The sequence below is a fragment of the Neomonachus schauinslandi genome, chromosome 12, assembly GCF_002201575.2.
Source record: "Neomonachus schauinslandi chromosome 12, ASM220157v2, whole genome shotgun sequence".
In the NCBI taxonomy this organism is placed as follows: domain Eukaryota; kingdom Metazoa; phylum Chordata; class Mammalia; order Carnivora; family Phocidae; genus Neomonachus; species Neomonachus schauinslandi.
The window spans coordinates 90,383,641-90,409,167 of NC_058414.1; the positions used below are offsets into that span (position 1 = coordinate 90,383,641).

The window sequence follows — 25,527 nt, forward strand, 5'->3', positions numbered from 1 at the left end:
TCAAAAACAAAAATCAATCTGATAAACCATCAAATATTTGGAAACTAAAAAGCATACATGTAAATAACCCATAGGACAAGAAGTAAAAATTGTATTTATATATAAAGTATATGTTAGCAACACACAATTGGAAATTAAATTTTTTAAAAATGATATTAAGTATTTAGAGATAAATTTAACAAAATCAGTGCAAGATTTAAACAGTAAAAACTATGTGATACGTTACTGAGAACAATTTATTTTTAAGTAATCTCTATGGTCAATGTGGGGCTTGAACTCACAACCCCAAGATCAAGAGTTACATGCTCTACCAACTAAGCCAGCCAGGTACCACTACTGAGAGCAATTTTTAAAACTTTAAATAAGTTGAGAGATATATCATGTTCTTTGATAGAAAGACTGAATACATTAAGTTGTTAATTTTCCCCAAACTGATTGAAAGACTCAATGGAATCCCAGTCAAAATACCAAAAGAAATTGAAAAGCTGATTCTAAAATTTATAGGGAAGAATAAATAGCATAATGATAAAAGATTCAAATTACCAAGAAAATATACCAAGAAAAATTTTAAACACATATGTACCATATAAAATATCTTCAAAATATATAAAGCAAAAGTCGATAAACTATAAGAAGACATTGATAAAGTCTTCTAATATAGTGGGAAATTTCTGACATAGTCCTTTAAATTATTGAGAAGCCAGGAAAAGCTAGACCTAATTTTGCATATGTGTGTGTGTTTATATATGTATGTACATATATATACATATATATATGCATGAGAGAGAGGTACAGAGCAAGAGGAGAGATTTATATCCAATAAAAGGAAATATACATATTCACACACCCCAGACATTTATGAAAATGGATCAGGTACCATGCTATAAACCAAATCTCAACAGATTTCAAGAAATAAGATCATTCTTAAGGGACTGGTATACATTGTGAAAATGCTAGGGGAAGATACACTGTACAATACTTCCCACACTAATTCAATTATAGAATTCTTGCCTCTCTCACTTTTTTTTCCTTCACAGAATGCCTATTAATATACCCAAGGACTTTCCTTCTTAAAGATTCATAGTCACCCTCATAAACATTATCATTTGTTTTGAGGCTTTTTTCTTAACCCCTTGACCTTTCCTCAACAGGCTTTAGAAGCTTGCAAAGATGCTGGCTTGGTGAAATCTCTTGGAGTATCCAATTTTAACCGCAGGCAGCTAGAGCTCATCTTGAACAAACCAGGACTCAAATATAAGCCAGTCAGCAACCAGGTACAGTTTGATGGGAGGTGGGAGGTGAGAGGGGGATTGTGAGGGTAGGAGGAGATTCCAATATTTACTTAACAGGAGAACGCTGGACTAGGAGTCAGAAATCTTGTGGTCACTCTACATATATCTCGTCATAAGACCCTGGGAACAAGTCTTCTGACACCTCTCAATTTATGTCTCTTAAAAAAAAATTTGCAAGTTCAAATCCAAGCAAAAATAATCCAAAAAATTTTTTGAAGAAAAATAATGAGGAGGAACTAGATCTGCCAGATATTAAGATATACAGAGCACTTAAAATTATGTAAGATTAGCGTAAGAACCAACATACAAATTAATAGAAAATAAGAAATATCTTAGAAACAGGTCCAAGTGTAATAAAAACTTAATGTAGAAACAATAACACAAACTAATGGCAAAGGGATGAATTTTTCAGTAAATAGTGTGGAGGAAATGGCTAGTTATGTAGAAACAAATACAGATCTTTGCCTCATGTCCTACTCCTAGTATCTCTTCAATCAGGAGTTAAAGAAGAAAGAGGAAGTCCCTTGTGCATACTACAGAACAATTTTAGTTTTCTAGAGCTATAGATAGAAAATGAAGCCATGGGAAAATTACAAAAGAAATTGACATATTTAATAGCATAAAAACATTAAATTCTAAAATATTAGAAACAAAGAGCAAAAAATAGATAATTATATTTTAAATATAATAGAAAAGGGGGATCATATCCTTATGAATTAAAAGCCTAATAAAAATTAATGAAAAATTCAAAGATAAAACACTAAGGCTCAACAGAAAAGTGAGCAAAAGAACTGTGAACAGAAATTCGAGAAGACAAATTGCAAGACTAGTAAACATATGAAAAATGTTCAACTGCACTAGTAATTACAGAAATTTAAATTTAAGTATTATTTCGCATTGTATATCAAATTAGCAAAGCTTTTGTTTTATTTTTTAATATAATGTTCCATATAAGCAAGTGATAAAGTGCTGGAAAGTACAAATTTGTTCAGCCTTACTGGAAAGCAATTTGGCAATAAGTGTCAAGAGCCTTAAAAAATGTTCACAGTCTTATATTCCTAAGAATTTATCCTTGTGAAAAAAAAAAATATGAAAGCCTTTATGTGTATTTGTCACTGTACTGTTTATAAAGGCCAAAAAAAATGGAAAGGAAACAACACAAATATGAAAAATTGGGGGAATATTTAAATAAATTATAAAACTCATGTAATGTAAAATCTTAATAAAAGATGTTCTTGAATCATTTTTGAGCAAAAGAGCAATGGCCATGATATTAAGGGGAAAAACCAGGATACAAAATGTAATTCAGTATTGATGTGAATGTATTATTTTAAAACATGCATAGAAAAAATATTGGAAAGAAATATATCAAAATACTAACTGTGGCTATCTCTGGCTATGAATGACAAGTGAATTTTGTTTTCTTCTTTATGCTTTCCTGTATTTTCCAAATCTTCTGTAACGAGCATATGTTACTTTTATAATCACAACAAAATACTGTTACCCACCTTGTTAAATGGGGATAATGATACTCTCTTCACCCTACTTCATAAAACACTAAGAAGCTACATTAAAAAAATATTCTTAGGTGGGCGCCTGGGTGGCTCAGTTGGTTAAGCGACTGCCTTCGGCTCAGGTCATGATCCTGGAGTCCCAGGATCGAGTCCCGCGTCGGGCTCCCTGCTCAGCAGGGGGTCTGCTTGTCTCTCTGACCCTCCTCTCTCTCATGCTCTCTCTCAATAAATAAATAAAAATCTTAAAAAAAAAATATTCTTAGGGTAAATATTCACGTATTGGAGTTATGGTTGACTTGTTTGCTTGATTCATTGTTTTTAGTAACTCAAAACTGTCTTGAGTTCATAACAGAAAGAATGAATTATTACCTATCATGACAATAGCCAGCTAAAATAAAAGTGTTGCTATATATTTAGAAGTATTACTTCCTAATTGACACCTAAGCCAACACTATACCATATGCTCTAAGGAGCAGATAGCAACAACCCTTGACTTCCTAACTGATCTCAATCTATCCCTTTATTCCTACTCTAACCTCACCAGCACGTCCCTCTCCTGCACCCCCAAGAATAATATTTTGTTATAAAAAGTTAAAATGACACATGTTTCTTCTTTCAAATATACAAAGGAGGATGGAGATTTTTGACCTCAGAATGAAAAATGGAATACGAATTTGACAGTGTGTCTCCTCATGCCAAGGAGGATATACCCTGATATGTTGGCACAAGAATCATGAATAGCTTCACAAACGTACCCTGCAAGGGAAACAAGACATGTCAGAAAATCATATCCCAAGCTTGTTCATTTACTTCATGGTGAATATACCAATATTCTAGAGATGGTACAGATCCAACGGCCACCAGCCATTACCCTGTGCCCTGGGTAGGACTACCTCTACTCCAGAGACACAAAATGAGCAGCTTTCCGTGCCCACATTCAAACAGCTTTCAGTCCAGGAACATGATGACTTATTGTGGGCCTTATAGAGGGTGGGCATATTTTATATATAAGGAATACATACCTGAAGACCTTGCAAAATTCAAAATTCACATATTTAAAAACTAATTTTCCCATTAGAATAAATCTGAAGTATAATTTGCAGATTTTTATATTTTTTCATAGACTTTATGAACAAGGGCACATAAACTTTATGAACAAGGGCACATAGACTTTATGAAGTGGGCACTCTATACTCATTCTCAGAGCCTGAGCATTCCAAGCTTCCTTAGTACTACCCATGATGTCTATCTAAACAAATGTGTCTCTAGGCTCCATCCCCGGCTTAATCTCTCTGAAAGCCTTCCTGGTGGGCAATTTGTCAAGCAGTGTTTTCCCAGCCTAATTCAAAGGAGACTGTGGATCTACCTCAGGCTATTTAATCTCACACACCTAACTCTACTAACAAATGAAGGGAGGGAGGTGGGGAGAAAGGAAAGATTTTCAAATTCTTCAGTTTTTCCTAACCCTATTCACTATGCCTAAATCCCAGGTGTCCTGATTTAGGAATCAATACATATTTTTTGAGTTTGATTTAATGAAGTGAAAATTCAACACTGTTTTTTACAGAAAGACACAGGATGGGGTTAATGTCTTCCTTCACAGGTTCTGTCCAGCTTAACTTCACCTTGTGAGATTTTGATATCTGAAGTTCTGCACTACCAAATAGTGTTGTAAAAGCCCCAGACATGTCAAGACACTGTCAATGATGTCAATTTTACATAGTAAACAAGAAAAAGTAAAGACTACATCTCCACTGGCCCATCCACAAAGGGCTATAACCAGTCCCTAGCGAAAAAGGAAGCAAGCGTGCTTAGATATGCTTCTCCTGGGAAATTAGCAAGTTCCTGGGCAATGATGACATCAAGGTACTGTGACAACAGAAACCATCACTACCTTCCACCTTAAACTGAGCATCCGGTGCCAGCATACCAAACAAAGATCATTCACTAGCCTGAAATGACCCCACCAGGCTGCAGTCCTTATAAAACCCCTCCTGTAACAGTCTGCAGCATCAGTAATGCTTCCTAAGATGCTGACTTTGTCCTCTCTGTATCATTATGTTTTCATTCAACAGTCATTGAGCACCTGCCTTATGCCAGGCACTTTGCTAGGTTCTAGGCATGCATACGTGACTAAAGACAGACACAACCCTTCCTCTTGGAGCACTAGCTGTCTAGTGGGGAGCACACATTAATCAAACAATCACAAAATCTATTGATAATTAGAAACTGAGATAAATGCTCTGAAAAGAAGGAATATGGTTCTCTGTGAGTTCATATGCATTTGGATCTTATTAGCTTATCCACTCCCACCCCCAGAATTTCCCTCACTGGTTGTCCCTTTAGTGATATGCCCTGGAATTTTTACCCAACAACTGTCTAAGCAAAGATTTATATTATATTATTTTAAGTTATGTTGTTGAGTTTATATGTTAACTCAAAAGCTTTTGTCGAGCAGATGTTTCTAGTATGTTGCCCAGGGCAACTCTCCACATAGTCCTAAATTTCAGTCACAGATATGTGCATATCTATTTGTTTTATTTCTAATTGTAATAGCCTTATTACTCATACCTTTTGTCATAAGCCATATGAAGTCCTTTTTCAAAGGGTAGGTTATAAAACTGTTTGATGTGTATATAAACACGCACATATATACATACAGATATATACATACACACTTCTACATATTTAATAGGCCAGAGACAAGCAACAGCACGCCAATCTGATTAGAAAGGAGTCCTTGTGGGAAAATGAAATGTTGTGTTTGGAATGAACAGGAGGGCATTAAAGTAAGGAATTCATACTTAGTTTCTAAGCAGTGGAATGACGTGATAAAATACATGTTTTGGAGAGACTGGTCTACCAATAATAGACAAGATTGGAATTGAAAAAGTAGAGAACGATGTTGGAAGTTGGAGAGGGTAAAGGAAGGAAACACTAAGAAGTGTGATTCCTGCCTTATTTTAGTCCGTGTGTTACTTTCTAGAATTACTTAAGAAATGTTCCAAGGGGAAGAAATCCCACAAGTGTTTCTTAGGGTAAGGGAACAAGATTATATCAGGGAGAAAAAAGTATGTCAAATTAGAGAACAGAAAGAAGACCCACCATGAAGAGGCTCAGTTTACCTTTGCCACTTCATCAGTAGCATATCCTTGTGCCTTCTAGAAACAAAACTCATCAAATACTCACTATTCCAGACAATGGGATAATAAATATATGTTTCAATTATTTTAACTCAGCCTTGGTTGATTTTAACTTAAAAAGGTAAGAAAAGCATAGGTCAAAAATTACCATAGTGGTTAAGAAGAAACTTTGAGAAGAACTTTGTGACACAAATATTTTTAGTGCAGGAATCTTGCCAGTTATAAGATACTAAAGATGAACGTAGGCCTGCACCGGGTGGTGTAAAGAACTCTCGGCCAAAACGACAAAATTCATCTTTAGATTTCATGTTATACATGCTCTACCCCTTGTGAAATTATTCTTAGATACTTGATAGCTACAGAGAGGGAGCTTCTGCAACATGTCATTTCTGTTTACCAAGACTGTAATCTGAACCTTGAGACTGTTTTTTTGTTATAGAAAATTGTATTTGCTGGAATGGTGACTGTAAATAATTAAGTTTGTTCCCTCAAAGTTTTAAACTATGATAACTTTACGAAATTGAATTTGCTCCCCACTTATTTTAGAATTACTCCACAGATGGTGACCTCACTAACCTTGTTTTAATTAATCTCACCAATAAACAATGAAAACTTCCTTGTTAGGAACAATATTTAGCATTTGCCTCATTATCCATAATACTTGTAAATGGATTTTATCAAAAAACTTTTTTAAAACTGTGTAAAAACTGCATTCCCTACAAGGCTTTAATTTTGTGCTCTGCTCTCCAATGCAACCATGTAGGTTGAGTGCCATCCATATTTCACCCAGCCAAAACTCTTGAAATTTTGCCAACAACATGACATCGTCATTATTGCATACAGCCCTCTGGGGACCTCTAGGAATCCAAACTGGTAAGCAATGCTGTATGTCTCTTCAGCAGTGTTTCCTTTGGTATAGAGTATGAGACTAATGTGAGTTACTTGATTGGCATGACTATATGGCTCTGTGATTTTAAGAAAGTAATCTTTCGAGCCATTCTCTATATATACAAGTTGGAGCTAATGAAAACTTCCTCACAAAGGTGGTATAAGAATTGATTATACTGTATGTATAAATTACCTAACAGTGCCTGAAACATAGGAAATGCTCAATAAATGTTAGTTTAGGTATATTTGACAAAGAGTCTCCATGACCATATTTGACAGAGAGGGAACACAAGCAAGGGGAGTGGGAGAGGGAGAAGCAGGCTTCCCGCTGAGCAGGGAGCCTGATGCGGGGCTCGATCCCAGGACTCTGGGATCATGACCTGAGCCGAAGGCAGACGCTTAACGACTGAGCCACCCAGGCACCCCTTCAATTTGCCTCTCTTGATCTTTTCTTTTTATTTATCCATTTATTCATTTTATTGAAATGTAACTGACATATAAAATCTTGATCTTTTCATGCTAAAAGCAATTCTTCACTGAGTGCTCTGCACTCTGAGAAATTGGTTACAGGGGACCTCAAGTGTCCTGGTAGGTGACCAGGTGGATGGGGAGACAGAGGAGGAGGGTGATTGACTAACCATCTGTTCTTATTACTTGAGCTAAATATGATGCAGGTTTTGATTTTTTTTTTAAGGGTGAATCTATCTTGCCCACCTTTGCTAAAGGATGAACTTCTAAACGCACTGGGGAAAAAGTACAAGAAGACAGCAGCTCAAGTTGTTTTGCGTTTCAACATCCAGAGAGGAGTGGTTGTTATTCCTAAAAGCTTTAACCCTGAAAGGATCAAAGAAAACTTTCAAGTAAGAGAACTGCTTCTGGAAATGTAAAAAGTAGAGTTGTTTTGTTTGTTTGTTTGTTTGTTTGGAGAACTTCCAGTTCAGATTAATAAGAAACTTGTAATGCCTTCATATTTTATTTTATACCTGCTTCCCAACCCACACTCTGTATATCTGAATGTAAATCTGAATTTTCTGTATATCTGAATTTGAGACAGTTCCCAGCATTTTGGGGATTGCCTTACTGCTTGTACATAACCTAGCTCCCTTATTTCTGCTGTTTCCTTACCTATTGACTCTTGGCACTACCTACTCACTTCTCCAACAGAACAGCAGGAATGGAAGGTATAAAATTTGAAATTGATAATAGCAAACTTTCTGCCTCCTTAATGTCTCTGGTAAAAGTTAGGAACAAATTTGGAAATTATTGAAGAGGATCATTAGGCTTCATGAATGCTAATTGCCTTTATTTCCCCTATAAATAATCTGTGATCAGCATCATAACTTACAGGTGAGAAGAGTGATTAGTTTACTCTGCTACTACTCAAGGCTAAACTGCTAGGTAAATACAGCCATAGAAAAGTACCATGCAAAATTAATTAATTACTCATCAGTTAATAATCTCAAAAAGTAAGTTGTTTGTCTCAATAATTTTATTTAAGAAAATATATAAATAAGTAGTTTAATAAGTTTAATGATCTCAAAAAGTAAGTTAATAAAAATGAGACAGGATTTATCCCCTCAGATAGGAAAATAATCAGAATATTGAATATGTACCAAAAAAGGCACTTTCATAAACTCCTGTTAGAAACATTAATTGGTATAAGATTTGGAGGAGCGGATGTCACTTTTCCAGATCCATCAAAATTCAAGCCCACATATCCATTTGACCCAACAATCTTGATACTATATTTACACATACATGCACACATATATGGATATTTACTAGAGCATGATTTATCATTTTTAAAAAAACCTGGAAACAATCTTCGGTAGAATCTTGTAAAACAAATTACAATATATTTGTACAATGAAATATTATATAACCTTTTAAAATAATAGGGTGAAAATATAAGTGCTGCCATGGGAAGATATTCATGATATTAGACAATTTATCTTCAGAGCTTTTTTGCTACCACGTGACAGAATGCAACTCAAACTTACCAAAGAGAGACATGATTTATTGGGCCATATAACTGGAACATCCATGGATAAATCAGGCATGACCAGGCAGCGGTATTCAAATGATTTATAAAAGGACTGAGTTCCCTTCCTCCCTCCACACTCCCTCCTCCCCTCTCAACTCTCTCTGTCTCTACATGGTGACCCAAACAGTCCCTGACAGCTCCAGGCTAATCTATTACTCATACTCAGTGAAGATGATCACAGGTAAAGGCTTCTGTGAGGATCTCTATCAATCCCTGATTGTCCCTTTGTGGGTCATGCACCACTCCCATATTAATCACCGTATCCAGTAAGATACTTTGATTGGCCCCCTGGGCTACAACCCTATTCCTGTGCTAGAAATGAATTCATGTGACAAACAGCCCTCCTAGATGGTGGAAGAGAAGTTCATAAAAGGAAAAAGGGGATTCTGTTATTAGCAAAAAGAGGAAAGAATGATAAACAGTTATACCACTATGGACAGCATTTTAACATTTAACAAAACACCTCTTATTTTGTTCACACTGTTTTCAGCCATCTTAAAAGAATAAGCTATCTAGACGGCTAATGTGTTAGTTCATCAAAATTTAAGACAAGTTTTGATGCACCTGAAACAAATATTTTCATGGATTCAAAATTTTACTGTTCAGAAAATGAGAGTGGTTACTAGTAGTCTGTGCAATGGAAGGTTAAAGCCTTTGGACTTTGTTATTTAGTGAATTACAATTTTGTAGTAAAGGTACTATCATTCTCCTTAAAAATTTTATTGCAACTATTTCTGTTATAGTCGATATATTTCCATAGTCCTGATAATAAGGAAATGGAATTCAGAGGTTCATATACCACAAGAAAATATGAAAGAGATATAAATCTATAAGGAAAATGACAGTGGAAATCACAGCTAATTTCCACTCTATAGGGTTTAGACTTGCCCTGTAGCCACAAATTTTGTTGGGTATTAAAACCAAGAATTGACAAAATAGAAAATTATTCTCTTTTAGAACTAAGTAAAGTAAACCTTTAAAAGTATTTTAAAAGAATGGGAAATGTCCACAAAACATAAAGGGTAAAGGGAAAATTAAATATGTTTACAATAAAAGAAGAAAAAGTCATAGAAATAAAAATCATGTAATAAAAAGTTAAATCATGAATTAAAAACAAAAACTATATAAAATTAAAGGTAAGAATGAAGAAAATTAAAAAGCAGGATATTTTTAACATTAAAACAACAAAAAATCAAATTTTACCACCCACTATCTGCCTTGTTGCCATCATCCACTGACCCCCATTCCTTGAAGGTTACTCACTTTCCCTCTCTCCAAAACTATTCCCGTCACAATTCTTAGTGAATTCAACATACATATGGATAGTCCTTCCAATAACCTGGCCTGATATTTCTTTAACCTCCTCCCCCACAATGATCTTGTCCTATATATTTCATCCACTAACTCCCATTATTATTCCTTGGAAACTGCAGTTACTAATACCTAATAACTCCTTCATACCCCTCAAAAATCCCTCTCTCTCTCCTGCATTATCTCTCTACTACATAACTCCCATCAACATACAAATATGCTATAACCTCCAGTCTTAAAAGGTAAAATCCAATCTAGACTCACGTTCTTCTCCAGCTATTATCCAGTTCTTTCTTTCTGTTTACAGCAGACCCTTAAAAGAGAATTCTATTCTCACTACCTCCAAGTCCCTTTCCCCCACTCTTAAACCCATTGAAACTAAGGTTTCACCCTGACACAGCTCTTGTCAAGTTCACCAATGACCTCCACCTTGCTAGATCCAATAATCACTTCTTTGTCCTTGTCCTAGTAGATCTTTCAACAGCATTTAATACAGTTAACACTTTCTTTTTTTTGAAATTTTTACTAAAAGAGAGGGGGGGGGGGGGGGGGGGGGGGGGGGGGGGGGCAGAATATCAGGTACTTAGTTATGTGAGATCCTGAATAAGTGAATAACTTAGGATAATTTGTGTCATAAAAAATGAAAATCAATCCACATAAAATAAAGAAAAACATTGCATAGAAAGAATGGAGGGAGGGAGGAAGAATTTGGAAGTTTACCTTAAAATTAAAACTGAAGGGGTGCCTGGGTGGCTCTGTCAGTTGAGCATCCAACTCTTGATCTCAGCTCAGGTCTTGATCTCAGGGTCATGAATTCAAGCCCTATATTGGGCTCTATGCTGGGTGTGGAGCCTACTTAAAAAAAATTAGAAAATTATGAAATAATTTTAGTTATTTTATAGTCAACAAAATTTAGGTTACAGTTGTGTATGTGTACTAAATCTTAGAAGAAACTTAAAAATACGCTTGACAAAATTGCATGATAACAGAATGTGATGTTCTCTACTTCACAAAAGTTTTTGCTAAGTGATCATAAAAAGAATAATTCTGGTAAAATTTCACAGAACTTCATCTGAAGATTATAAATCCTTTCATTTTTTTTCCAAATCACACTCTTTTGATATATCTACTGAAGTAGACTTTAACTGCATCAGATTCCTGTTTGAAAAACATTTTGCCTGTAATTAAAGCAAACCAAGATCACTTTCATTGACTTCATGAAATCCTGCATTTTTGGCAAGATTTACAACTTCACTTTACATTATGTATTCACTGGAGTAAGAAAATGAATCACCAATACTTAAAAAGTGGACTAATGTTAAGCAAAAAGAAAGTTTGAGTAAGGATTTATTTTATAAGTGATTGGTCATTCATGACTGTTTCTATGTAATGCAAAGTTTTGATTCACAATCTCATAAACTCAGTACTTGAATAATAATCAAAGAAAAGCATTCCCTGAAAAGAGCACTTGGACAAAATCCATGGGGAAATGATTAGGTAAATAGTGTTACAGCTATACTATGAATGCAGTGATTAAATTAAAGTCAGTATTTTGTCACAAAAGATCACCGAGACATATTATATGAATGAAGGAAAGTTGCAGAATAATAAAAATATGATACAATTATTGCATTTTGCTCTTAGTGTGTTGGATGTTTGGAAGGAATATTTGGGAAGAAGAATAGGACTGTAGTGGTGGGTAACAAGAGGGCCTTTCATTTATTATTCTACGCAAGTCCATATACTTCTGTAGTGTTTTAATTCTCACAAAAAAGCATATATTTATGTATCACTTATATAATTAAAATTTGTAAGTATAAATTACTAAAATAAAAGTTAAGGGATAGCCCCTTCCACACGATCACGCTGAGCTAGTACCCGGGCTTGGAATCGGGCCGCAACCTCAGCCGCGCCTGCCGCCTTTCACCGCCTCTGGACCATGGACCCCCGCAAAGTGAGCAGGCTTCGGGCCTTCGTGAAAATGTGTAAGCAGGATCCGAGCGTTCTGCACACCGAGGAAATGCGCTTCCTGCGGGAGTGGGTGGAGAGCATGGGGGGTAAAATACCACCTGCCACTCATAAAACTAAATCAGAAGACAATATCAAGGAAGAAAAAACAGATAGTAAGAAGGCGGAGGAAAACATAAAGACAGACGAACCATCAAGTGAGGAAAGTGATCTAGAAATTGACAATGAAGGTGTCATTGAACCAGATACTGATGCCCCTCAAGAAATGGGAGATGAAAATGTAGAGATAACCGAGGAAATGATGGATCAGGCAAATGATAAAAAAGTGGCTGCCATTGATGCCCTAAATGATGGTGAACTACAGAAAGCCATTGACTTGTTCACAGATGCCGTCAAACTGAATCCTCGCTTGGCCATTCTGTATGCCAAGAGAGCCAGTGTCTTCATCAAATTACAGAAGCCAAATGCTGCCATTCGAGACTGTGACAGAGCTATTGAAATAAATCCTGATTCAGCTCAGCCTTATAAGTGGCGAGGGAAAGCACACAGACTTCTGGGCCATTGGCAAGAAGCAGCACATGATCTTGCCCTTGCTTGTAAACTGGATTACGATGAAGATGCTAGCGCAATGCTGAAAGAAGTTCAACCGAGGGCCCAGAAAATTGCTGAACATCGGAGAAAGTATGAGCGAAAACGTGAAGAGCGAGAGATCAAAGAAAGAATAGAAAGGGTTAAGAAGGCTCGGGAAGAACATGAGAGAGCCCAGAGGGAGGAAGAAGCCAGACGACAATCAGGAGCTCAGTATGGCTCTTTCCCAGGTGGCTTTCCTGGGGGAATGCCTGGTAATTTTCCTGGAGGAATGCCTGGAATGGCGGGGGGGATGCCTGGAATGGCAGGAATGCCTGGGCTCAATGAAATTCTTAGTGATCCAGAGGTTCTCGCAGCCATGCAGGATCCAGAAGTTATGGTGGCCTTCCAGGATGTGGCCCAGAACCCAGCGAATATGTCAAAATATCAGAGCAATCCAAAGGTTATGAATCTCATCAGTAAATTGTCATCCAAATTTGGAGGTCAAGCATAATAATGCCCTTCTGACAAATAAAGCCCTTGCTGAAGGAAAAGCAACGATCACCTAATGGATGTCGCAATAATACAAACCAGTGTACCTCTGACCTTCTCATGAAGAAAGCTGGGGTGCTGTGAAGAGAATCCCTACCCCTCTGCCCCACATGCAACTGAAACATTCTATAGTGGTTTGCCATTAGGGTAGTCATTCAGATAATGTTTTCCTACTAGGAATTACAAACTTTAAACACTTTTAAACCTTAAAAATATTTAAAAACATATTAAAAGGGTGTGTTAGTCCCTACATTTTTCTTTACTAATCATTTCAGTTTTTTTCCTTTGGATTAATTGGGCAAGGAAGATACTTCAGTGTGGAAGATTTATTGCTCAGTTTGAGTGAAATAAAGGTTTATTAGTGGGAGGCAAATATAACATTTAAATAGATGAAGTTTGAGTTGGAGATATGGTTTCTGAGGCATTTTGACTTGTCTTCTTAAATGCTTTATTTTTTAAACACAATTTATTTGGATAAAACCATTGGGACCACCAGTATTGCAGTAGGACCTGGGTAGGGACCGGAAGTGCTTGGCAGGGCAGCAGCAACCTTACTCCTTTTATATAGTGTGCACCCTTGTGCAGATGCATTTAAATCTTACACTGTGGTGAAGGGATGATTTTTATAATGCTGCAGTAGAATTGGAGTACTTAGCTGTGTTCTTGTCTGATATAGAAAATAAATGTTTGCATTATTTCCACATAGGGGAAATAAGGGAAAAAAAAAAAAAGTTAAGGGATAGCAAGTTAAAACAATACAGTAAAAGAAGATCATTATAAATAAACCAAATGTTAAAAATGTAAATAAGCTAAAATATTAAAATGTTAATAAAGGACAGTTATAAAACCAGAGTATAAAATGTACAAGCTAAGAAAAAATAATGAAATTGTAATAGATTTAAAAGGTAGAAGACATTAAAAATGATGAGAGAAATGTTTAAGAGGATAAAACAAAGCAAATTAAAAGTTAAAAAAAATACATAAGCAAATTTAGAGACTAGGGAATATTTTTAAAAACAAATGCACAAAGGCCATAGTCCAAAATCAGAGGTTTAGCATCTCATCCAGACACAATAAAAAATTCTTCACTCTTGGAATTTTAGGTGTCCTGAACATATGTTGTTGCAGTGCATTTGGAATGTCCTGCAAGATGGCCCCAGCAGGAGTGTCTCAAAGTCAAAGAGCAGAACAGAAGAACCCCAACTCCGCATGGGGATGTGGCCCCCAGCACCAGCCCAACTTCTCTCACATTTGCAGATATTCATAATTTTATTTTTTAATTTATTTTTATTTTTAATTAATTTATTTATTTAAATTCAATTAACCAACATATACTACATCATTAATATTCATAAATTTTTGACATAAAAATCTTTTATGTGTATGTCACTAATAATGGAGCTTCAACATAAATGAAGAACTAAAATAAATATCTGACAGAACTGAAAGAAACTAACAATTATTTTTTGTATCAATTTTTTATTTACATTCTAGTTAGTTAACATACGGTGTAATATTGGTTTCAGGAGTAGAATTTAGGGATTCATCACTCATAACACCCAGTGTTCATTACAACAAGTGCGCTCCTTAATGCCCATCACCCATTTAGCCCATCCCCCACCCATCTCCCCTCCAACAACCCTCAGTTTGTTCTCTATGGAAAAGAGTCTCTTATGGTTTACTTCCCTCTCTCTTTTTCTTTTCCATCCCCTATACTCATCTATTTTGTTTCTTAAATTCCACATATGAGTAAGTCACTTTGTATTTGTCTTTCTCTGACTGACTTATTTCGCTTAGCATAATACTCTCTAGCTCCATACAAGTTATAGCAAAAGAAGAGATTTCATTGTTTCTTATGGCTGAGTAATATTCCATTGTATATATATACCACATCTTTTTTTTCCATTCATCAGTTGATGGACATTTGGGCTCCTTCCATATCTTGGCTATTGTTGATAATGCTCCTATAAACATCGGGATGCATGTATCCCTTCAAATCAGTATTTTTATATCCTTTAGGTAAGTATCTAGTAGTGTAATTGCTGGATCATAGGGTAATTCTATTTTCAACTTTTTGAGGAACCTTCATACTGTTTTCCAGAGTGGCTGCACCAGCTTGCATTCCCACCAACAGTGTAGGAGGGTTCCCCTTTCTCCACATCCTCGCCAACACCTGTTGTTTCCTGACTCATTAATTTTAGCCATTCTGACTGGTGTGAGGTGGTATCACATTGTGGTTTTGATTTGTATTTCCCTGATGATGAGTGATGTTGAGCATCTTTTCATGTGTCTGTTGGCCATCTGTATGTCTTCTTTGGAAAAATGTCTGTTCTTGTCTTCTGCCCATTTTTTAACTGGATTATTTGTTTAGGTGTTGAGGCCTTTATATATTTTGGATACTAACCCTTTATCAGATGTCATTTGCAAATATCTTCTCCCATTTTATAGGCTGCCTTTTAGTTACATTGATTGTTTCCTTCAATGTGCAGAAGTTTTTATCTTGATAAAGTTCCAATAGTTCATTTTTGCTTTTGTTTCCCTTGCCTCTGGCAACATATCTAGAAAGAAGTTGTTATGGCCAATGTCAGAAAGGTTACTGCCTGTGTTCTAAAATTTTGATGGTTTCCTGTCTCACACTTAGGTCTTTCATCCATTTTGAATTTATTTTGTGTATGGTGTAAGAAAGTGGTCCAACAAATCACCATTTTTTGAAGAGATGATCTTTTTTCCATTGGATATTCTTTCCTGCTTTGTTGAAGATTAGTTGACCATATAGTTGTGGGCTCATTTCTGGGTTTTCTATTCTGTTCCATTGATCTATGTGTCTGTTTTTGTGTCAGTACCATACTGTTTTGATCACTATACTTTTGTAATATATCTTGAATTCCTGAATTGTGATGACCACAGCTTTGCTTTTCTTTTTCAGGATTGCTTTGGCTATTCAGGATCTTTTTTTTTTTTAATTTGGGGTCTTTTGTGTTTCCATACAAATTTAAGTATTATTTGTTCTAGTTCTGTGGAAAATTATATATTAATAGGGATTGCATTGAATGTATAGATTGCTTTGGGTGGATTAAACATTTTAATAATATTTGTTCTTCCAATCCATGAGCACAGAATGTTTTCCCATTTCTTTGTGTCATCTTCAATTTCTTTCTTAAGTGTTCTCTAGTTTTCAGACTACAGATCTTTTTGCTCTTTGGTTAGGTTTATTCCTAGGTATCTTATGGTTTGGGGTGCAATTGTAAATGGGATTGATTCCTTGATTTCTCTTTCTGACATTGGCCATAACAACTTCTTTCTAGATATGTTGCCAGAGGCAAGGGAAACAAAAGCAAAAATGAACTATTGGAACTTTATCAAGATAAAAACTTCTGCACATTGAAGGAAACAATCAATGTAACTAAAAGGCATTATATATGTATAAAATCAAGGATTTTATACATATATAATGTATATATATATATACGTATATATATATACATATATATATATATACATACATTATTGGTGTATAAAAATGCAACAGATTTCTGGGGCGCCTGGATGGCTCAGTTGGTTAAGCGCCTGACTCTTAGTTTGGGCTTAGGTCGTGATCTCAGGGTTCTGAGATCAAGCCGGCATTAGGCTCCTCACTCAGCGCAGTCTGCTTGTCCCTCTCCCTCTGTTCCTCCCCCCCACTCATGTTCTCTCTCTCAAATAAATAAAATCTTAAAAATAAAATATAATCAAAAGAAAAAAGAAATATAACAGATTTCTGTACATTGATTTTGTATCCTGTGACTTTGCTGAATTCATGTATCAGTTCTAGCAATTTTTTGGTGGATTCTTTCAGGTTTTCTACATAGAGTATCATGTTGTCTGTAAATGGTGAAAGTTTGAGATCTTCCTTGCCAGTCTGGGCGCCTTTTATCTGATTGCTGAGGCTAGGACTTCCACTACCATGTTAAATAACAATGATGAGAGTGGACATCCCTGTCTTGTTCCTGACTGTAGAGGAAAAGCTCTCAGTTTTTCCTCATTGAGGATGATATTAGCTGTGGGTTTTTTGTATATGGCCTTTATGATATTGAGGTATGTTCCCTCTATCCCTATTTTGTTGAGGGTTTTTATCAAGAATGGATGCTGTACTTTGTCAAATGCTTTTTCTGCATCTATTGAAAGGATCATATGGTTCTTATCCTTTCTTTTATTAATGTGGTACATTACATTGATTGATTTGTGAATATTGAACTGCCCTTGCAGCCCAGGAATAAATCCCACTTGGTCACAGTGAATAATTCTTTTAAACATGTTCATAAAAAAAAAGAATGCTCATAAATTTTTGAAGGGTTCCTGCTGCTGGTCCCATTCCCTGATCCCAGGCTTGACCCATTTTCTACCTTCAATAATGTCTTTTATTTCTGTTATTTCAGATCTTTGACTTCTCTCTCACTGAAGAAGAAATGAAGGACATTGAGGGCTTGAATAAAAATGTCCGCTTTGTGGAGATGTTCATGTGAGTATGGGGGGACCATTCACCAAGTACTGCCCAGGGGTATTGGATTATACTAGGTCCATAGAAATCACAAGGGTAAAGGCCAGTAGGCAGCATGTTCTGAGTATTAAACAGGTCTGGGTAAATTACATTTATTCCAGGAACTTTCTACAAGCTACAGTTTTATTAAAAATATTTCTGGCATTTATGACATCTCATGACTTAGGTTAGAGAATGGCAGGCTAAATACCTGATGAGAATTAAGTCATAGTGTATATATGTTAATACACCAGCAACACAAATATTCTAACCTATTTATTTTTTCCTAAAAATCAAAGTGCTGCACAATTTTGAGCAAAGTTATTAACAAAAAAGAAAGAGACATGGGAACATAGTAGAAAGAGTACCACATTAGAAGCTAAGAACCTAGGGTTATAGGCAAATGCTTGCCTGTAAGATGTGGAGCTTGTAACTTCACCTATTAGCTGACTTCCCACAAGCAAAATTCCTTACACTCCTTCAAAATGTTGCTAAATTCGGCTAATCAATTGAAGTAGCCCTTTATTCTCTAAATAGTATAGGGCCTTTAAAATAACAAAAGACTATAGTTCATATATATATGGTTCTCATATATATATATATATAATGTATATATACACATTTTTTCTTTTTATTCATTACTATTTCCAGTTCTTGAAATCACCTGGATAGTAATCTGTTTGTAATCTCTCTAAGAGAGCATTTGGAAAATGCTCATTATGGTAGTTAATATAGTTTGAACACTTATTTTATTGTTCCCACTATTTCTCATGAGTCAAAAAGCACACTGACTATGCTAATATTGAATTTCTAAATCAATTTCTGAATTAATACAACAGCCTCCTAATGTGAATTTTCCAGGGCAAAACATTATTTGATATCAAAAGGTATTACCTAGCCTTGGAAACAAAAAGGTAAACACAAACACAGACCTAACCAACACTTACTGGTTAATTAATAGCTCTTGAAGATGAACTATTACTATAGAATAAATACCATTAAATTAAGAAGAGATAGTAAGAGACAGTCAAACCACTAATGTACTGATTTTTTTTTTTACAGTTAGTTGGTGACAATATTTAGTTTGAAATTTGACATATTTAATACCTAATTCCCACAACACTGGGAAAATAACTCATAGGAAATAACTAGAAAAATCAGCAAGGAGAAACAAACAGTAGGCTTCATTTATCAAAAAAAAAAAAAAAGGTACCATTCTCTGTTTTTCATCCAGTTGATCTTTGACATTGAAGAGCCTTTATTTATTTTGTATTTTAATTTAAAGCTCATTAATATTTGCAGAGAACTGAATCTTAGACATGGTCCATGGCAGGTACAAGACACGCCAATCCTTTCTTATTGACTTCCATCACTGTTGTTTAAGGGATAGGTTCATTATCATCATCATTATTGTGGAAACTTACTTCACTGATCACCTTTCTAGATCTCAAACTTTCAATTCTCAGGAGGTCCAGTGAGAAGGGCAGGTAAAAACTCTGAGAAGAGAGTGATAATGATGGGTAATAGAAATTTGAAGAGAAATGCTTATGTGGATCGTTGACATGGAAGGCAGCCTGTGTCAAAACAGCAGAAGGGAGGAAGGAATTGAGAAAGGGTATGAAAAACCACAAACAGGCATTGCTCTCACCTCATGTGCTTTCGTTCTGAGCAAAATGTCAACACAGAGAGACCTTCCAACACACACACACACACACACACACACACACACACACACACACACACTCTTACCCGAGGGTGCTGTCCAGGGCTTTAGTAAAAGATGCTGGCTTGAGGGAAAACAGAAGAGATTGGGTGAGAAACAGAGAGGGAATGAATAAGGGAGAGAGGGAAGGATCAGTGAAATTGTTGAAGGAGGCTAGTAATACGTACAGCTGTGCAACATTTGCAGTGAAATTTTTCCCTTTGGGGAATTGTTTTGACAGGTGGTGTGATCATCCCGAATACCCATTTCATGATGAATACTGACTTCATAATGCTCCGGAACTGATTTTTCCCTCCCATGCATGCCAGAACCTTGGGCTGGGTGGTTCCCCCAGAGGAAGAAATTTTAAAAGTTTTACTATCTTTAGATAAATTGGTGATGTTAACACGCTTAAGTTTTGTGCAGTATAAATGACTTTGGCTTAGGTATATGAAGAAAAAAAATATGTTTAAATCTGTTGAAATAATTGTTTGGAAACTATAAGCTAATATTTTATTGGATCAAGGTCTTTTGGGTCCCAGACAGACAAACATTAGGCTTTAGAAAAGACTGCAAAGGCAATATATGGAGATAAATAACTCACTGCCATTGGTAGTCTGAGTTCCTTACTTTAGCAGTTAACAGGGCAACAAAGAGGGTGGTGAGCTAGTGCATGCCACTGTTGGCAGTGACTTTGATGATCTGGACCATTGACTGTAACACAGACACAGCCAAGATAAGATCCACACATGCATTATTAATAAGGAAGTGATTTGCTGCACCTTGTGTAAAGAGAAAGGGCTAAGCATAGAAAAGTCTTAAAATAGAGCTAATTAAACACCACAGTGATCAGCAAAGACATAATGATTTGGTTGTTGTTTGTTTCCATCCAATGTGGGTTCATTTAGCTTTTACCTAGTTTGAGGGATGGCTAATTGCTGGTTCTCTCTTGCATGCTTTCAAGGGCCTGAGAATGAACATAACTGGTGATCCATTCTTACACTGCCTATCACTCTTGCCCTACTCATCATACATCCACCATTATGTGAAGTAGCTTGAGACAATCAACAGACACAAAACCCTGAATCATAAAATAATCCAAAGATGACTATTTTTTTTAAGTAGGCTCCATGCTGGGAAACCAGAACTCATGACCCTAAGATCAAGAACTGAGCTGAAATCAAGTCAGATGTTCAACTGACTGAGCCACCCAGGTGCCCCCAAAGATGACTATTTTAAAAGAAGGCATTTAAAAAGGAGGCTTTAGGGGTCCCTAGTTGGCTAACTTGGTGGAGCATGTGACTCTTAATCTCAGGATTGTGAGTTCAAGCCTCATGCTGGGTGTAGAGATTACTTAAAAATAAAATCTTTAAAAAATAATAAAATTAAAATTAAAAAGAGGCTTCATAAAATTATTATACTTAGGACTTTGAAAGTGTTATTGGGATAACTATGTGAATTTCAAGAAAGTAGCAAGTTTGAAAGAACACTGGTAATATTACTATATGTAAATTTTTAATTTTTAAGTAAGAACATTATTAGAATTATTCAGTAGAGATATACCAATTGTCAATTCAACTGGAGCAATGTATTTTTTTTCATTCATATTAAGTCATTTTCATTGGGCAAGAGAGTTCTTCAAAAATTATGTCTTTCCAAGACCAATTGCTTACAGATAATCTTCAATGACCTGAAAACATACATTTCTGAGAAATCAGCACTTTAAGAAAACTTGATCTCACTGTATCCACTGATGCTAATGTAATGCTGTTCTCTGGAAAATATTTTGTTTACAAGAAATAATAAAATGTGATGATTTATTGAACCACTTGAATCTCCATTTTGTTGCTAAAGGTAGGGGGAGGGGAAGAATAATCTGAATTCAATTCAATTAAAAGACTTTTGATTAAGTTCTTACTGTACATTTAGCACTGGTAAAAGGGAAGAAAAGGGGGTATCATAGTATAAGAACAGAAACTTAAGCCCTGTTCCTGTTATCAAACTTCTTCAACATATTTCAGGGGGCTGGTGTGGAGGAGGGACCATACATTTCAAACCATTTTTAAAAGACAGTCATTGGGAAAGAGTCCTACCATTTTTAAGGGGAAGAATATTTCTAAAGACTAGAGGAGGGGAAGCCTATCTTAGTTATACAGAGATGACGGGGAAGAGTTGAAGACAGAAAACAGGAAGTCCAGGAAAGAGTGACAGTCTGATATGAGCTTCTGCATTTCACCTCTGCTCACACCCCTCACAAGCTTCCCATCTATTTTGGGATGAATTATGTCCTCCCTCCCCCAAATTCAAACCTTAAAGTCCTAGCTAGCCCCTAGCACCTCAGAATGTGACCTTATTTGGAAATAGGGTCACTGCAGGTCATTGCATATATAATTCGTTAAGATGGGGTCATAATGGAGTAAGGTGGTTCCTAATCCAGTAAGACTGGTGCCTTATAAAGAGGGGAAATTTGGACACTAACAACATATAGGGAGGACACCATGTACAGATCAAGACAGAGATTCAGAGTGATGCTTTAAATTATTTGTTCCTTATATAAAACAATAACAAACATAAAAGAACTCACTGATAATAATACAATAACAGTAGGAGACTTTAACACACCATTTACATCAATGGACAGATCATCTAAGCAGACAATCAGCAAGGAAACAATGGCTTTGAATGACACACTGGACCAAATAGGCTTAACGGATATATTTAGAACACTCTCTCCTAAAGCAGCAAAATACACATTCTTTTCACGTGCACATGGGACGTTCTCCAGAATAGGTCATGTACTAGGTCACAAATCAGGTCTTAACAAGTACAAAAAGATTAAGACCATACCATGCAACTTTTCTGACCACAACACTATGAAATTTGAAGTCAACCACAAGAAAAAAATTGGAAAGACCACAAATACTTGGAGGTTAAAGAACATCCTACTAAGAATGAATGAGTCAACTAGGTAATTAAAGAAAATTAAAAAAAAAAAAATACATGGAAACAAATGAAAACAGGAACATGATGGTCCAAAACCTTTGGAAAACAGCAAAAGCAGTCCTAAGAGGGAAGTATATGGCAATACAGGCCTACCTCAAGAAGCAAGAAAAATCTCATATAAACAACCTAACTTTACACCTAAAGAAGCTAGAAAAAGAAAAGCAAACTAAGACTAAAGCCAGCAGAAGGGAAATAATAAAGATTCGAGCAGGAAAAAAAAATGATACAGAAACAAACAAATAAAAAACCAGTAGAACAGATCAATGAAACCAAGAGCTGGTTCTTTGGAAAAATTAGTAAAATTTATATACTCCTAGCCAGACTAATCAATAAAAAAGAGAAGGTACCCAAATAAATAAAACCACAAATGAGAGAGGAGAAATAACAACCAACACCACAGAAGTACAAATAATTATAAGATAACATCATGAAAACTGGGGCATGTGGGTGGCTCAGTAGGAGCCCCAAGACAAGCTCCCTGCTCAGCCAGGAGGCTGCTTCTACCTCTACCTCTCCTTCTGCCTGTGTCTCCACCTGTTTGTGCATGCTCTCTCTAATAAATAAAATCTTTAAAATAAAGAAAATGTTATGAAAACTATCTGCCAACAAATTAAACAACGTGGAAGAAATGGATAAATTCCTAGAAACATATAAACTACCAAAACTGAAACAGGAAGAAATAGAAAACTTGAACGGATTGATAACCAGCAAAGAAATTGAATCAGTAATCAAAAATCTCGCAACAAACCGAAGTCCAGTATCAGATGGCTTCACAGGGGAATTCTATCAAACATGTAAAGAAGAGTTAATACCTATCATTCTCAAACCATTCCAAAATATAGAAATGGAAGGAAAACTTCCGAATTCATTCTATGAGGCCAACATTATCCTGATTCCAAAACCAAAGACTCCACTAAAAAAGAGAACTACAGGCCAATATCCCTGATGAACATGAATGCAAAAATTGAATCCAACAGAATCATTCACCACAGCTGAGTGGGATTTGTTCCTGGGCTGCAAGTGTAGTTGAATATTCGCAAATCAATCAAAATGATACACCACATTAATAAAAGGAAGGATAAGAACCATACGATCCTCTTGATAGATGCAGAAAAAGCACGTGATAAAGTACAGCATCCATTCTGGATAAAAACCCTCAACAAAGTAGGGCTAGAGGGAACACACCTCAATATCATAAAGGCCATATTTATTGCAGCATTATCAATAGCCAACCGCCCCCCAAAAAAAGCAATAACCAAATTATGGAGAGCCCGAACGTCCATCAACTGATGAATGGTAAAAGAAGATGTGGTGTGTGTGTGTGTGTGTGTATATATATATATACACACACACAATGGACTATTTCTCAGCCATAAAAAGGAATGAAATCTTGCCATTTGCAACAACATAGATTGAACTAGAAAGTATTCTAAGAGAAATAAGTCAGTCAGAGAAAACAAGTACTATATGATTTCACTTATATGTGGAATTTAAGAAACAAAACAAATGAACATGGCAGGGTGGGGGGAGAGAAAGGCAAACCAGGAAACACTTTTAACTATAGAGAACAAATAGGGTTAATGGAGGAGAGATGGTAGGAGCATGGGTTAAATGGGTGATGGGCATTAAGGAGGGCACTTGTTGTGATGAGCACTGGGTGTTGTATGTAAGTGATGAATCACTAAATTCTATACCTGAAACTAATGTGACACTGGGTATTAACTAATTGGAATTTAAATAAATACAAATTGGGACAGCCACTGTGGAAAATAGTATGGAGTTCCCTCAGAAAGTTATAAATAGAACTACCCTACAATCCAGCAATCCCACTACTGGGTATTTACCCAAAGAACACAAAAACACTAATTCAAACGGATACATGCACCCCTATGTTTATAGAAGCATTATTACAATAGCCAAGATATGGAAGCAGTTGTAGTGTCCATCAACTGATGAACAGATAGAGATGTGGTATACATATACAATGAACTATTATTCAAAGAATGAAATCTTGCCATTTGCCAAAACATGGATGGAGCTAGAGAGTATAATGCGAAGTGAAATAAGTTAGAGAAATACAAATAGCATGTGATTTCACTCATGTGGAATTTAAGAAACAAAACAAAGGAGCAAAGGGAAAAAGAGAGACAAACCAAGAAACAGACTCTTAATTATAGAGAACAACCTGATGGTTACCAGAGGGGAGGTGAGTGGGGGGATGGGTGAAATAGGTGATGGGGATGAAGGAGGGCCCTTCTTGTGATGAGCACTAGGTGTTGTATGGAAGTGTTGAATCACTTATATTGTACACCTGAAACTAAGATAACACTATGTTAACTAACTAGGATTTAAATAAAACTTTAAAAAATAAATAAAAATAGAAATAAAAAAATTATTTGTTCCTCAAGTGTTGGAATTTACCTGAGAATTTCAGCTCTGTCAATAAAGAGACTGAACATTTTCTATTTCTTCTAGGATCAACTGCAAATTCGTCTTCTCAAAATTTATCAGTGTCATATAATTTAGCAAGTGTAAATATATTTGTTCATTTAGTCAACAAAGGTTTTTGTGTGCCACTCTTTGGGCTCCATCCTAGGCAGTTGGGATACATCAGTAAACAAAAGTCCCTGAACTCTCTGCCTTTACACTCTTGGACTCTTCCAATCCCTTTAACTTTCCAAAACCTGTGCTTACTTCCCCCTTTCCATTCTTATTTTGTATGTCTATCTTTTTTTACTTTTCCTATTACCTAGTTAGTAGTCTATCAAGTTATTTCTGCTTTCTTCTGGATTTCACTTAGAGCAAATCTCCCAAAGGAAAAGAAAATTCATGAATTAGTTCTGCTGTTTTTCAGTTTCTTAATTCATTAATCTCTTATTTTTTTTTTTTACTGATCTCTTGTCTATTTTTCTTACCTTGTCCATACACTTCTAACTTCTTAAGTTGAATACCTATTTCATTGATTTTTTTTTTAGTTTATCTTGGTTAGTAATATAAACATTAAATATAATGAATTTTACTCTGAGC

General features: G+C 35.7%; 2 protein-coding genes across 4 annotated transcripts in view; both read left to right on the forward strand.

Moving 5' to 3' along the window:
* Positions 1 to 19,868, forward strand: part of AKR1D1 (aldo-keto reductase family 1 member D1) — a 44,904-nt gene extending 25,036 nt beyond the window's left edge. The window contains exons 5-9 of one of the 2 annotated variants that reach the window (XM_021692811.1): positions 1,152 to 1,274; positions 6,713 to 6,822; positions 7,532 to 7,697; positions 17,695 to 17,777; positions 19,739 to 19,868. In XM_021692811.1, the coding sequence (XP_021548486.1) occupies positions 1,152 to 1,274; positions 6,713 to 6,822; positions 7,532 to 7,697; positions 17,695 to 17,777; positions 19,739 to 19,781 (525 nt within the window). In that variant the 3' untranslated portion in view covers positions 19,782 to 19,868. The remainder of the gene's footprint in view (positions 1 to 1,151; positions 1,275 to 6,712; positions 6,823 to 7,531; positions 7,698 to 17,694; positions 17,778 to 19,738) is intronic. The other variant, XM_021692812.1, reaches the window with a different exon arrangement.
* On the forward strand, positions 12,040 to 13,999 carry LOC110582788 (hsc70-interacting protein-like). 2 transcript variants are annotated; one of them, XM_044919935.1, is made up of 2 exons: positions 12,040 to 12,855; positions 12,944 to 13,999. In XM_044919935.1, the coding sequence occupies exons 1-2, from the start codon at positions 12,132 to 12,134 to the stop codon at positions 13,195 to 13,197; spliced, it is 978 nt and encodes a 325-aa protein (XP_044775870.1). In that variant the 5' UTR covers positions 12,040 to 12,131; the 3' UTR covers positions 13,198 to 13,999. The 2 variants fall into 2 exon arrangements, with proteins under 2 accessions (XP_044775870.1, XP_044775869.1); XM_044919934.1 differs by having other exon boundaries at positions 12,046 to 13,993.
* Positions 19,869 to 25,527: the final 5,659 nt, after the last annotated feature.

Coding starts and splice junctions, on each gene's coding strand:
- LOC110582788 (XM_044919934.1), top strand. CDS start 12,132: ATGGACCCCCGCAAAGTGAGCAGGCTTCGGGCCTTCGTGAAAATGTGT.